Below are 14,249 nucleotides of genomic sequence, written 5' to 3'. Positions count from 1 at the left end.
ATTAGAAAAATAAATATTTAAAAACACTAAAAGTCAAATATACAACCATAACCCACAATTAATATACAGAGAAAGATTAATGTTGATGTTGGACATTTAAAACCATAAAACTGCATTTCCTGCACCGTGAGCCCAGAAGGACGGAGAATATTTATGAATATGAACAGTTTTCATGCTCACACCGTCGGCCATTTTTAAACACAAGAGTCTGATGCAAACATTTGAATTTAATCCACAGAGTCACAAATGCAGACACGCTTCTCTTAAACGCAAAACGACTGAAAGTTTTACTCGTTTTTTTACTGGTTTCCCTCTGAATCTTCCAGTTAACCCAGCGGTGTCCAAACTTTTTGTCCTGGGAAAAAAACTGGCAAATTTAAAACAACTAGAGGGCCACAAAATTCATTAAAAGCAAAAAGGAGTTTAGTGTGACTTTTTGTTTTATTTTACCTGCTCAAAAAACAAAATGTTTATGAAATCTGTTTATTGCACTGCAAAAACAAAATGTTACCAAGTATATTTGGTTTGGTTTCTAGAACAAATCTTAGTTTTGTCTTATTTCAAGTGTATTTACTTGGAAGTAAATTTTCAGCAAGATAAATCAGCTTGTTTTAAGTAAATTAGTACTGATTAAAAAAAGTTCTAGCTCCACTGAATATTATTTCACTTACAGCTAGACAACAATACTTGGTAAGGTTTTGTGTTTTTACAGTGCCCTGAAGAGCCGAAACAAAAAAAAGGCTTTGGACTGTTTTATTAAAAACAGACAATATCCAATTGTTTTTTATTTTATTGGTTGTTTTTGACTTGACATGAGCGGCCGAACAAAATCACGTGAAGGGCCAAAAACGGCCCCCGGGCCACAATTTGGACACCCCTGATTTAATCAGAAGAGTTGAGCCTTGGCCGTTTCTGATTCTTGAATTATCTCAATATTTAAGGACTTTGCTCAAATATCCAACCAGTAACCGATGGCAACAAAACGTGGGCAAACGCTTCAGTGAACATGTGCATTTTAAAGAAAATTAAAACTCTAAACTATGAATCTAAATCTTGTTTTCACAATGAGCTGAAGTCACGTTTTCATGATCAGCCCGTCTGGAAACCAAACTCCAGCCCAGGATGGGCGAGCCGTATGTAAACTTCTGGCCCAGCGGGGTGAATACACTGCAAAAACACAAAATCTTACCAAGTATATTCATCTAGTGTCTGGTGCAAGTACTTTACTACACGTAAAATAAGTCCAAAAATAACTTACAAGTAACTTTCCAGGAACATATAGGAGCTTGTTTAGACTCAATAATATTTATTTTAAATATTTATAGAATAATCTTGACAGGTACAACAATTAAGTCTGCATTTAAAATAAAGTTGAAAATTATTTGGATGAAGCTGTGGTGTGTGAATAAACTGATGTTTGTTGCATATTTTTTATTTATTTTAAATATGAGTTGAGTAATTAACTATTTTATATGAATTGGGGGCAGAAATGTTAAGTTTATGTTTCGCTTTGCTCCTTTTTTTCATGATTTTCCTAAGTTGTTACATGAAATATTTGTATTTATGAGTGAATGAAATAAAAATGTAATTAAATGAGTTTTAGTTCCACAGGCAGATTTTATTACTTGTAAATTAGTTTTATCTAATTCAAATGAACTCAAATATTTGCCCTAGAAACTGAACAATACTTGGTAACATTTTGTGTTTTTGCAGTGTATTTAATGAAGAAGTACAGGTTTTAGCTGTGATGAATCCATATTTGTAACGTTTTAACGCTGTATGTTTGGATTTGAGGTAAGTCGATAGTATTTGCATATCAAGTTACATATTTAGAGAAAAATCCAACAGAAAAACGCTGAAGCTGCACTGGATCCACTCAGAGCTACTGTTAGGAAGGTCACTTATAATGAAGATCTGATGCAAAGCGGAGAAATAAATATAGATTTTATTTAATTAATCAGTCGATATTCACTATACACACACACTTTGCATAATTTCAGCTTTTTCTTTGAATTAGTGACAAATTCAGAAGGTTTTAATTATTCAAGCCACGGTTATAAATCAAAATGTTTTTTCTAAACTAGCATCATAACTGGTATTTTCATGCTAATGGCGCTATAAGCTAATGGTTTGGCTCATAGGGAGTTATTTACATGCCGAAAGTTGCATTAAAATATGCAGCAGCAGCAGCAGACGGGTTCAGTAATAGGCACTGTAAACGGAGTGAGGCGCCCCCTGCTGGAGGGTTAATGTGAGTTTTCACAGCCAAACGTGGAGGAGAAATTCAACCAGACAGCAGAAATCTGAGTCCAGCGTCTGAGCGTCGCAGTTTGTTCAGTTGCTCACCAGACTGTGGAGGAAAGGCGTTGTCTCCACGTCGCCTCGGCTCACAGGGTGAGATAAAACTCCACGTTTGTCGTCAGAATCGCCTCTTCCCGTGTTTAACGCCATCAGTCATGCAGGTTTTGGGCCGGAGAGCTAAAAGGAAGCGGAACGAAGAAGATCAGGATAAAATGTAGAGTTTTCTAAATATCAGAAATAAAATCTGTGATTTTTTTCATACCAGATCTGGTTATTTTTTTAAAGAAATGATCAATGACAGACAATATGATCAAAAAGTGGTTTAGTTTAGCTGCATGATGGAGTATCAGGGCCAGAAAACAATAATTTTTATTTAGTTATGAGGATATAGACATAATATTAGCAGAATAAAGACACAGTTTTACCAGAAGAACATCTTTAATTAAAAAAAAGCTTCTGCAGTTATCAGGATCAGTTGGTGATTCTTTTTTTTTTTTTTTTACCCCTCCAGGGGGTCTTTGTGGGCTCTAGTGTCCCTTATATGACAGTAGGCTGACAGGAAACGGGGAAGGAGAGGGGGGAAGACATGCGGCAAATGTCGCGGGTCCGGGAGTCGAACCCGCGACGGCCACGTCGAGGACTCAAGGCCTCCAAATACGGGTCGTGCTAACCACTACGCCACCACGGCACGCCCCCAGTTGGTGATTCTTTTAAATAAACTCAGGAGTTTAATCATTTAAAATTCTGCTACTGATAATAATTTGATGCTGATGTGTTAAAAGATTCAATATTTTATTTTTCTTACAACAAATTCCTAAATAAAACTTCAAAAAATGCTCAATATTCCTCTTTTTAGTCTTTAATTACTTTTCATGGAGGAATTATCATTAAATTTCTCTCCTACTAATATTATGACTTTTTGTACTATTTTGTACTATTATCATTATAATAGTATTATAACTTATTCTCATACAATAACTTGCTTCTCATATTTTGAGTTTATTCTCATATTCTTACAACTTTCTTCTCACAATATGATTTTACTGTGTGACTTTATTATTGTGTTAATTTAAATATTTTTGTATTATTTCAACTTTATTGCAATATGGCTTTTTTCTAATAACATTACGACTTTGTTTTGGTAACATAATTCACTTTATTCTTGGATTAATGACTTTATTGTTGTAGAACTTTATTCTCATCTTACTACGTAATTTCTTCAAATATTCTGACTTTTTCCTTATAATTATAAAATAATAAAATCTTAGCTTGGTCCTAATATTCTGTGGTAAACTTGACCAGAATCCAAATTAAAAAAAGATGGCCGCCCTGGTTGCGCTCTGAGTTATAAAAACCAAAGGAGTTCAATGGTGGGAAAAAATCCTGATTTTCCAAAAATTTTATCTTCAAAAACCAAAAATTCAAAGAATCACCCAGCGTAAGTTAATGAACTATTAATTGATCAGTTTTGGTGAATCACCAGGATCGGCTGTCTGCTTCTTCTTGTTGTGATGAACGATCTGGTTCTCATTGGTCATCTTCACATCCTGGTCTTCCACATGGTTGCTGCAACACACAAAACACATTTATTCAGCCGGACCAGCGGACAGGAGCAGCAGAGACTGGGAGTCACCACTGGGGGCGCTGCAGTACGGGGAAGCTGTAGTACAGGGAGTCACCACTGGGGGCGCTGCAGTACAGGGAGTCACCACTGGGGGCGCTGCAGTACAGGGAGTCACCACTGGGGGCGCTGCAGTACAGGGAGTCACCACTGGGGGCGCTGCAGTACAGGGAATCACCACTGGGGGCGCTCACACAAAGCCTTCAGGGCTTTAATACGTACCGTTGGTTGTGTCTGCTGCTTCGGGGGCTGAAGGAGAGAAGAATTATTAAAAATAACCAAATTATTGGAGTTTAACCGAATGCTTTTTGTAATCTATCAATAATTTATGAAAAGCGTCTTATCTGGTGAGAAGTGGAAGATTTGTGCTCCAGAAATCTTAAACTAAACATGAATTAGTTTGATAAAATAACGCATAAAGTAGCCATTTTTTATCAAACTTTTTTTTTTTTTTGGTTTGGCTTTTTAAAAGAAATGCATGCAGTTAATTTATTTCAAAGAGGGTGAACAATTTTTATTTTCTAGAAACCAAAAATATTTATTCTCAACAACAGGATTTAAATCCCAGCTGACTAACTTAACTTTAGTAAAGTTTAATAAAGCAGTTAAAAGAAGATTTGATCTATTGTTGTAGTAGGTGAATAATATAATTGTGACAACACAGAGAGCAGTAATTAGTTAAAACTGTACAAAAATTATAAACATCTTACATTTAAAATAAAAACCTGTGGCAGATTTAGCTTCACCTGGTTCAAAATCTGTAAAAATGTATCCTATGAAGAATATTTTCCTGCCCATTTATTATTATTAATTAATAATTACTAATTATTAATGATCTACTAATTAATAATTAGTAGATAATTAGCTACAAATGTTCTAGCATTCACTATTGTTCATTATTTTCTTATTCCAAAAGTAATTTAATTATTGGCTTATTTGCAACTTTCAATGCATTTATAATATTGTGAAAAATAGTTTAATAAAAACTCTGCAGAAGATTATCTAATTAATCGCTTAATCATCAGAAAAACTGTTAGAAAAAACTCTAGATAGTCCGTTACTAAAATCATCATTAGTTGCTTCTCCAGTTCTTTTATTTCTAAATCTAAAATTCTTGTTGTACGAATTATTTTTAAAAATCCATTTTGTTTCAAAGAGTCACGTTTCATCCGGTCTGGAGGCCCGAACGGCTCTGTGGGTTGTACCGGTCACTGGTCTCGGTGTTAGCGGGGGTGTATGTATATATTTGAGCCTGTGGAAGCTCCTGCGTGTGGATCATCCACCTGATGACGGTGCTCCTCTCGCGTTGCGATATGTAGGCGTCGTCGGTGAACAGGACGGTGTGGTACGGCACCACGGGGTCACAGGTCGGCAGGATGCCTCTGGCGGCCTGGCTCACGCAGTCCAGAACGCCGTTATACACCAGGAGGTCGTCCACCAGCAGCTACACACACACACCCACACACACAGAAACACACACACACACACACACAGCTGTGAGCAGGAAACTAAACACACCCTGCAGCAGATGCAGAGCTACTGACCCCGAACTCCTTGACGCCCCTCTGAGGCGTCTTGGAGTAGTTCCACAGCTTGATCATGGACACGGTCACCGGCTGATCGAAGATCACGTAAACACGGTTCACCTGCAGGGAAAACACACAGACCAGAAGTTTACATACAGTCAGTTCGGTCCGTTTTTATAGCACATTTCAGTAACAAGGCAGCTGAAAGTGATAAAAACAGAATGTGTCTTTTCATCCGTTAACTCTCCAGTGTGATTTAAGGTCAGACCATGAGGATAACAGGTGTATGTAAACTTGTGGTTTCTCCTGCATGTTCTCGGTTTATCTGGTGGTTTTGGTCTGAATGGATTTCCTCTGTAAACCGGGCCCTCACCGTTCCTGGGAGAACCGGGGCCAACCACATGTGCCTGCCGTCCTGCGTGTCGTTAACACCGTCGATCAGTTTATCGGGAGTCCGGACGTCGCCGCTCACGTTGTCCAGGATGTTCACGCTGTCAGGAAAAGCTGCGATGTCTGGCGCAAACGCAACGTCAGGGATCAATGAGACAAGTTCAGCAGGGCCCATAACAACACTACTTTGAGTTGGTCTGTCAGAAGAAACATCAGGATAGAATCCATTCATATGTGTGGTTGGAGAACAACGTCCCGTTTACATCCGGACATTTCGCGCATGCGCACAGCGCTGGAGGCTGCATGTTTCCATCCGCAGCCGCGCGGTGCGCCACAGCAGAGAGAAAATAACACCGAAACTGTTGAAGAGCAACTCAGAACCACTCCTATTATCCTTTTACACGCTTTCTGCGTCGGCTACGCAGACCCGTTGCCATAGCAACTGACTGTGTCAAAATTAATTTAGCACAACTGACCTTCCTCTCTCTCGCTATTTTTTTTTTAAGTAAAAGTTTTTTCTGAACTTGTTACCTAGCTGTCATAGTGTTGACAATTAGTAGCAAAGCACCGCATCACTTTTTATTGTATAAATCATTTAATATTTACCGCGTTATGTTGACAACTGGACAGCTAAAACCAACGCTAGTCGTCGTTTTCATGTCTTCAGTCGGCGAACAGTTTGCGGACGTGACGTCACAGGAAAGGATACTGTTGTCCGTGAGGTGGATCTTCTGGTGGTTCTGGTTGTAAAACTCCAGTCCGTTCAGGCCGATGTAGTACGGGTCTGCCCAGGCGGTCAGCAGCTGCAGCTGGAAGATGACTGGATGACGAAGAGTCAAAGAAAATACAATGTGGTGGTACCACAGAACCGGACCGAACCGCAGTCGATTCCTGTGGTTCGGCTCGGACGATGTGGTTCGTCCGAGCCGGGAATTCCCGAACTAAAGATAAAATAACATCACTAGCTGCGTTTACCACATAATTGCACAATTTGACATTTGAAAATAAATTCCCTTCATGGAAACACGGCAATTTCGAAAATATTTTGGCGCCAAGAGGAGTTGGGTTTTTAGCCGAAATTGGTTTATTAAAAAAACAAACAAAACAAAAAACATACTTGCAGCAGTTTTCCTTCTTCTTCTATTTCCGGCCTGTCCCATTAAATTTAGCAGAACAATAAAGTAATTAATCTCAGTAATAATTGCGATAAACAATAAAGTTGTTTTGAGACTATTTTTAGGGAATCTGTTAATGCTGCATAAGATGCAAGTTCATCTTATCAGATACTAATTTTAATTTTGTAAAACAAAAAAACCCAAAAACGAATAAAAAAAAATATCGATGTAAACAAAACTGCCCTTTAATATACATTAATCATGGCGTTCATTATTATTTTAAATTAACGTGATTAGTAGATTATTGTAACACGTTGTCTGCGTTTGCAGAATGTTTTGTTCACGTTGTTTTGTTGATTGTACGTCTTTGCTTCAGTTTTTTTGGTTGCAGCATCTTTTGTGGTTTTTTTGCGTTTGTCTCTGCAGCACATTTTGCACCTGCCAGCCTCCGTATCATCGTTCCTTTAAATTCTCCTACTCAGCTGTTTTTCTTTTAGTCTGAGTAAACTATTTTCAATAACTGCATAATATTGTTTTTCTTGTGTTGTAAATTTGCTCTGACTGTACAGAATCTGAAAACCTTCCATAAAAACCTCCAGCTCTGCTGAAGTTTAAACATCAGCGATGAATAAAGCAATCGTTGAATGTTTCCGGCCGGTTGAAGTGCTGCTGGTTCTGGATCAGCTGGGATTCACTGAATGGTTTCATTCCACTTACTGAGTATTGATCAGTTAAATCCAGTGGATCTGATCAATCTGGTCCAGAGAGAGCCTCACTGCATCCAGCTTCCTTCCAGAAACCACTTTTCTTTCCCAGCAGATTTTCAATCCTCCGGAAACAGGAAACCATTAAACAACAAGCATTTTTGTAAATATAAACAAATATAAACACATTAATATCACAAACTATTTTATTTTTTCATTTTTAGCTGCTCAATATTACACTAAAACACACAATATTTTATTGAAATGAGCAAAAATAGCCAGATTCCAGTAGAAACCAGATCTGACCAGTTAAAATTGTATCCTAAAGTAATCGGGTCGATCTTTTTCTTTTTGTTTTTTTTTTTCCATGAGTTTTAATGAAATTAAAAGCAAAAACGTGGTTGTTAAAGATGAATTCTTTGTGTTACATTTTCCTCTTTAGGGAGATTTTATTTCATCTGTATGTTTTTAAACTGGGAGTGAACATAAAGGATTTTCCATGGATAAACCCGCAGCTAGCTGCTTTTAGCCTATGTTAGCATCAGATGCTAAAGTTAAAAAGTGAAGTTTGTGTTTTAAACTATGAGTGAAATCCTGTTGTTCAGGAAGGATACAGCCACAAGGCATGATGGGAGCTTCGTAGTCCATGCTGGGCTGGTCCGGCCTCTTCGAACTTCCTCTGAAAATGAACAAAAAGCAGAAATGAGTCGATGTTTTAGTTTGCCTTGCTGTGGCGAGCGCTGTGCTGCGTGCCTCTGGGCGTCGTCGTCGTGGCTCCAGGTGTCAGCGGGAGGCTGCAGGAAATCCACAAACAGAATCTCCTGGGCGAAGTCGAAGTGGCAGTTACCCGGTCCTTTCCGGACCAGGAACCCGTCCGGAGGGGAGATGGCCACCTCATCCAAGAACAGATGAAGGACTTTCACCTGAATCAGAAACAATCAGAAGAATCAGGTTACCAGATCCATCAGAGATCCGATTGGTCCAGACGGTCCGAACAGAACCATTCGGTACCAGACTGCAGGTTTACTGACACCCGTCTCCTTTAAGCTTAAAACTTTAATTTTTGAAGCTGATGGTTACATACTCAACAATAAATAAAGCATGAACTATTTTTAATAAAACTTAAAGTTTTTCCTATTTTTAAAAGAAAGACATCCAAAAACCTTCTGCTTATTCTCACACTAACAGGCTTTTGTGTGTCTCTCTTTCTTTAAAAGTGTTTGCTGCATCATGTGAAGTTTGATAACATAAATAAAACAGATTTGGGTTTTCTAAAATCTGTTTCCAAGTACAGGTGAGCTGATAAATGTGATCTTATTGATTATGAAGTAAACATAAACTTGTTCTGTAGTTTGTTAAAAGAACAAATATTTTGTGTCCTATAAATAAATTCCAGATTTTCAGATCAGATCTCCCAGTTGGGTCATTTTAAAAAGCTTCTTAAAACTTATTTTTATTCGTTGGCATTTAGATTCAGGCCTGATATTTGATACTTTTCTGTTGTGATGTTTTAGTTTTATTTTCTCTGTCATTTAATTCTATTGTGTTGTTGTCTTGTGCCGTTTTAACCTGTTTTTAAAAGTGCCTTTAAATAAAATTGACATTGTGTTGCACTTAATATTTTCCTCAGTAGGTGTCTGTAACAGTTTTGCTCTAAATAAAGCAAATAAAAAAAGAAAGTCTCGATCTGCATCAAATATCTTTTCTGCCGGGCCACACAGAGTCAGTCAAGGGGCCACAAATGTCCCCCGGGCCGCATTTTGGACACCACCGGTGTCCATCAGCACAGCAGAAAGTGCCTCTCACCCCTCTGTAGGAATCCTCAGATGACTTGTTGTAGTTCCAGACGCGCAGCCCGGCGACGGCTTGCTGCCTGCTGAAGGCGACGCTCAGGGTGTGAGATTCTCCAGCGGAGAAAGGAATCAGCCACATGTGGAGGTCGTCAGTGGTGATGTTATGGCCGTCGATGAGCCTGGACAGGGAGAGGACACACTGACACCTGGACCCAAATGGCACCGACCCAATCGCCTCACTTCTGGTTTCCATCTGACTCTCGTAAATTTTGATTCCAAAAAAGAAAAAGTGAATTTATTGTGTTTCCATCTGCTGGTTTAGAGCAACTAACTAACTAACTAACTAACTAACTAACTAACTAACTAACTAACTAACTAACTAACTAACTAACTAACTAACTAACTAACTAACTAACTAACACTCTTCGGTTGCCTAGCAACAACCTGTTGGGTGATTTCACCACTTTGCCTCATAACTGCTAAAAAATAAAAAACAGAAAACAGGAAATGACACGCCACCAGTTTGGTTGTATTTCAGATATTTAAAACAAAAAACTAATCAATAAATATCTATAATCAACAGATATGAGACTCATATATTTCAGTTATATTGTCCAGCCTGAGCTCAGAACCACGACTGGAGGGAAAGTTTCTCTTTTATCGCATTCATTCTTTTTCTGCAAGCTAAAAAATATTTTTGGTGAAACTGAGGAAGTTATTTTGAATTTTGCCTTTTCTAAAGCGATTCTTCACAAAAAGAAGTAAACAGAAACGCGTCTGTCACTCCAGATATGGTCGGCGTACTTATCAAGCGTGCGCGAGTCGTGTTGGTACTCCGGCAGGTCGTTGAGGTCACGCGGTGACGCCACCATCATGGCGAGGTCCAGAGGTAAACTCTCCCCGTCCTTCCCCACCACCTCCAGCCCCGTCAGGCCCATGTAGTGGGAATCGCCCCAAGTTGCCGTCATCTCCAGTCTGAGGTCTGGAGCAGCAGGAAGTAGAAACATCACAGCAGGAAGTAGAAACATCACAGCAGGAAGTAGAAACACATCCTGAGGCTTAGCTTCTACATGCAGGTCAAAGTTCAGCACTGGGCTTTACTTCCATGGCGTTCACGCATCACATGTTCTAGCAAAAGCTCTGAAACATTCATGCTAGAATATAGAAACCCAAAAGTGCCATGAATCACCACTTTTCCCATACATTTTGGGATCCATTTCTCAGCCGTACCGTCCAGCCCTAAAGCTGCGATAAACGGCTCCAGAGTTTGTAATGATGAAGATGATGAGGAAATGGTCAGAGGACTCACATTTCCCAGAGAAGATCCCAGGAACATTCTGCATGTTTTCCTCTGGCTGGTTCACTGCAGCGCTGAGCTGAAGCTTCAGCTAATAAAACATTAAATCACATCAATGAACACAGAACGGAGAGGAAACTGGTCTGTTTGGTGATGAAGGCTGTACGCACTGCCAGGTCTTCCTCTCTGAACCCGGCCTGGGTGAAAGGTCGCTCGTCACCCTCTCCGTCGGCGGTGCGCGGCCGCTGCAGCTCTTCCTCACACGCCGACCCGTCGGGTCGCTCGTCTTCGCCCAGAAACGTCTCGTCGTGGCGAGACATGGCCTCCAAGATGGCGTCGTCTGTGGTGAAGAGGATTGTGTCCCCGAACTGGTCCAGGTCTGAAACGGCAGCAGGACGGTCCCGACCCGGTTAGCATGCTAGCATGTTAGCAGACAGTCCTGACGGTTCGTGATTCTTCGCTGTGTCGGCGTGTCGCTCTCCTACCTCCGGACAGCGTTCCCGACGCCTTGGCGATCTCGCCCCTGAAGATGCAGCGACCGTCCAGCAGCATCTCCACCTCCCTGGCGCCGCGGAACGAGTGGATGCGCGACTTGTTGTAGTTCCAGACCCGGATCATGGCGATCTGGTGCGGAGCGGCGAAGTCCAGGAAGACGGAGTGGCGGCGGCCCGGCGTGAACGGCGCCAGCCACAGGTGCATGTCGTCCTGCGTGCGGTTCACGCCGTCCACCAGGTTGGCCGCCACGCGCGGGTCTTTGCCGTATGCCGGAAGCACGTTGATGTCCGGCGGGTCGGCGCTGATGGTGGCGGGGCGCAGCGGCTCGCCGCTGGCGCTGAACACCTCCAGGCCGTTGAGGCCCACGTAATGGCGGTCGCCCCAAGTGGACCGGATGTTGAGAACCAGCCGCCGGCCCTGAGGCAGAACCGGGATCTCAAAGTCGTCGTCTCGCTCCACGGCTGGGTCGTCGTCCGGGCCGTCGCTCTGCGGCGCCGAGCTGACGGAGGACGGAGGGGTTCTGGGGGTCGTGGCGGGGGTCACGGGGAGCGTGGGCGGACCATGACCCCGGCGCTGGAGGAACTCGTCGAAGACGTCGCCTTCAAAGGCCATGTTGGAGATGCGGCCGCGCTGGCACTGGTTGAACTTGGTGAGGGAGTCCCAGGACTCCATCAGGGAGTCGTCCTGCTGGCTGTGGCAACGGGACCGGCCGGCGCCGGCGCTGGACCGCCGGGCAGCGCCGACCAGACACACAGGTTCATCTGAGGAGCAGATAAAACATCACAGACTGAGGTGGAACATCTGGAACCATCATCCTTGTTCACAACTTTAGAGGGGCTTTATTGTGTTTTCCTGCCACATGGCGGCCATTTTAAAGCTCAGTCAACTGTTACCTTCAGTTGTTATAAAACGCTAAAAATATCAAATGTGCCTTAAAAGACATTGACTTTCTGATTTAACTCCTGAAACTGGGCCTGTCTCTGTTTGAACAGCTGACTGGTTGAATGGTTGCCAAAGCAAAGCTGCAGTTTGTTTCTGATGAGGAAAAACATTAAAACATGATGGAAAGATAAAAACAACTTGATTTTATGCGACACTGTCCCTTTAAAAGTGTGTACCTGGTTTTGTAATAAATGTGTTTTTATGTCTGCGGATGCACAGAAACAGAAAAGCCGTTAGTCTGTAAGCAGGACTTCCTACCGGCCGCTAGGTGGCGCTGCTCCTCCGTCTGCCTGGAGGAGCTGCGGCGCCCGCTGACGGGCCGCTCCGCCTGCAGCTCCTCCAGCAGGTTGCAGCTCGGGTCCAGGGAGCGCTGCCCGCCGTTCATCGGCCCGTCCGCCCCTCTGCACACGCGGCCGGGGTTACAAGGCAGCTCCGGCAGCATGGAGGAGGAGGAGGAGGAGGAAGGCTTGGTTTCCGTGGAGAGCTGCGGTACCAGCCAGCGGGGCCGCTCCCTGCCGGCCTCACAGCCCTCTGGAGCAGCCCGGTTCGGCGGCTGCAGCCACTGGGGGGCGACCCGGCAGGCGGACGGCTGGGTGGTGACCGTCAGCTGCATGGGCGCCGCCTGATCCGCCTTATCCGCGGAGGCGGACCGGTCCAAGGCGCTCCTCTGGGCAGATGGACGGCGAGCGGCGATGGGTGGGAGCGGCGCGTCTAACGTAGTCCTGTCCGACGGGTCAGGCAGAACCGCACGGTGCGGCTGCGCGCCGCCGCCCTCCCCGGCCTGCAGGGGGCGCCCCGCGGAGCCGGCGCTGGACAACAGGAAGGCCTTCAGGTCGACGGTGGAGCCGTAGTCGAAGACCTGGTTCCCGCAGCCTTTCTCCAGCTGGCCGTCAAACACCAGCGAACTGTTCAGGTACAGACGGACGTGGCGCGCGCCGACGTCCAGGTCCTGCAGGACAAACGCCGCTTACTGAGAAACAGCCAACAGCTCACGATTAATCCATTATTCATGATTAATCGATTAATAAAACGGTGGTCTACAGGTTTAGCAATCGATTAATCGGGTTACTTGATTATTGGAATAGTGACAGTTTTTAAATGATCAAGTGTTCAGTAAAGGAAAACTGTTGTTGCATTTTATGCAATAAAATGTTTATTTTCTTATTTAAATGTAACTGAATTATTTGTTTAATATAGTATAAATAAAGTTAACAAAAAATCTTTTTTCTTTTCTGATTGATAATTTATTCTGATAATCAATCAATCGGTTGGGCGAAGCTGCATCTGCAGCCAGAGGAGGATCAAAGTGAAGTTAAAATCTGCCATTTTTGGGACAAAAGGTTTGAACGCCTCTGATCTAAAGTATCGACAGGTAGGTTGTGGTTAAATAGAAAATGCACGCCACACTTTTCAGATTTGTTTATAAATAATTTGATGGTTCTCTGCTCCACGTCATCTTGGAGTTTATCCAGATAAAATCTTTAAGGTTTGTGGCTGCAGGAACATTTGCAGTATTTCCCAGCTAACTGTTGCTAACTGCAGCTTTGCTGCAGCATCAGAGCGACTCCAGATCTGCTGAACCCAATCTGCACTCGACCTCCAGAAACTCCCTTCAGTCTGAACCGCCTTACCTCACATGGTGGTTCTGGGTGCATCTGAGAAGCTCCATGAACGTAATTTTAACGGTTCTAAGAACAGCAGGACTCTGAGGAGCAGAACCAAACGCTAGGCTAATCCTCTGAGGTAATCCCACTCTGCCCCACATCCAGACTGACTGGCAGCTCCACCAGCCACTGCTGGGGCTGAACTGACGCGACGCAGCTAAACCGGGTCGGCCGCCAGCAGTTCAACAGGAAATCTGTGAACCGGGTCGGTGTTCTGATGGGACGGAGGAGTACTTATGTTTTCGTACGGTTAGGCTTCTGTTGTAGTTCCAGATTTTAATGGAGGAGATGCCGAAGTCCAGAGCGCGCTCGGTGTTCCTGATGATGAAGTAGAGCTGGATGGGCGGGTGGAAGGGACACGTCCACATGTGGCGCCCCCTGGTGGTCTGACCAACCAGCAA

The 14,249-nt window shown here is 43.1% G+C and overlaps 1 protein-coding gene across 6 annotated transcripts in view; it reads right to left on the bottom strand.

The window, feature by feature from the left end:
- The window catches only part of katnip (katanin interacting protein), a 30,063-nt gene that overhangs the window by 6,009 nt on the left and 9,805 nt on the right, over positions 1-14,249 (bottom strand). For 2 of the 6 annotated variants that reach the window (XR_004340728.1, XR_004340729.1), the window contains exons 14-29: positions 14,097-14,234; positions 12,443-13,133; positions 11,233-12,003; positions 10,918-11,126; positions 10,760-10,838; positions 10,255-10,432; positions 9,464-9,629; positions 8,398-8,580; positions 8,272-8,338; positions 6,548-6,658; positions 5,822-5,961; positions 5,467-5,568; positions 5,206-5,366; positions 4,145-4,171; positions 3,782-3,867; positions 2,347-2,478 (exon numbers count right to left, since the gene is read on the bottom strand). Coding sequence is in view for 4 of the 6 variants with exons in the window: in XM_032573887.1 (XP_032429778.1) it covers positions 2,420-2,478; positions 3,782-3,867; positions 4,145-4,171; positions 5,206-5,366; positions 5,467-5,568; positions 5,822-5,961; positions 6,548-6,658; positions 8,272-8,338; positions 8,398-8,580; positions 9,464-9,629; positions 10,255-10,432; positions 10,760-10,838; positions 10,918-11,126; positions 11,233-12,003; positions 12,443-13,133; positions 14,097-14,234 (3,168 nt within the window). In the remaining 2 variants the exon portion in view is untranslated. The other 4 variants (XM_032573887.1, XM_032573888.1, XM_032573889.1 and 1 more) reach the window with 4 other exon arrangements.

The sequence above is a fragment of the Xiphophorus hellerii genome, chromosome 10 (genome assembly GCF_003331165.1).
Source record: "Xiphophorus hellerii strain 12219 chromosome 10, Xiphophorus_hellerii-4.1, whole genome shotgun sequence".
In the NCBI taxonomy this organism is placed as follows: domain Eukaryota; kingdom Metazoa; phylum Chordata; class Actinopteri; order Cyprinodontiformes; family Poeciliidae; genus Xiphophorus; species Xiphophorus hellerii.
The sequence above is the reverse complement of the archived record's forward strand: the minus strand, read 5'-3'. Positions and strand labels throughout refer to the sequence as shown.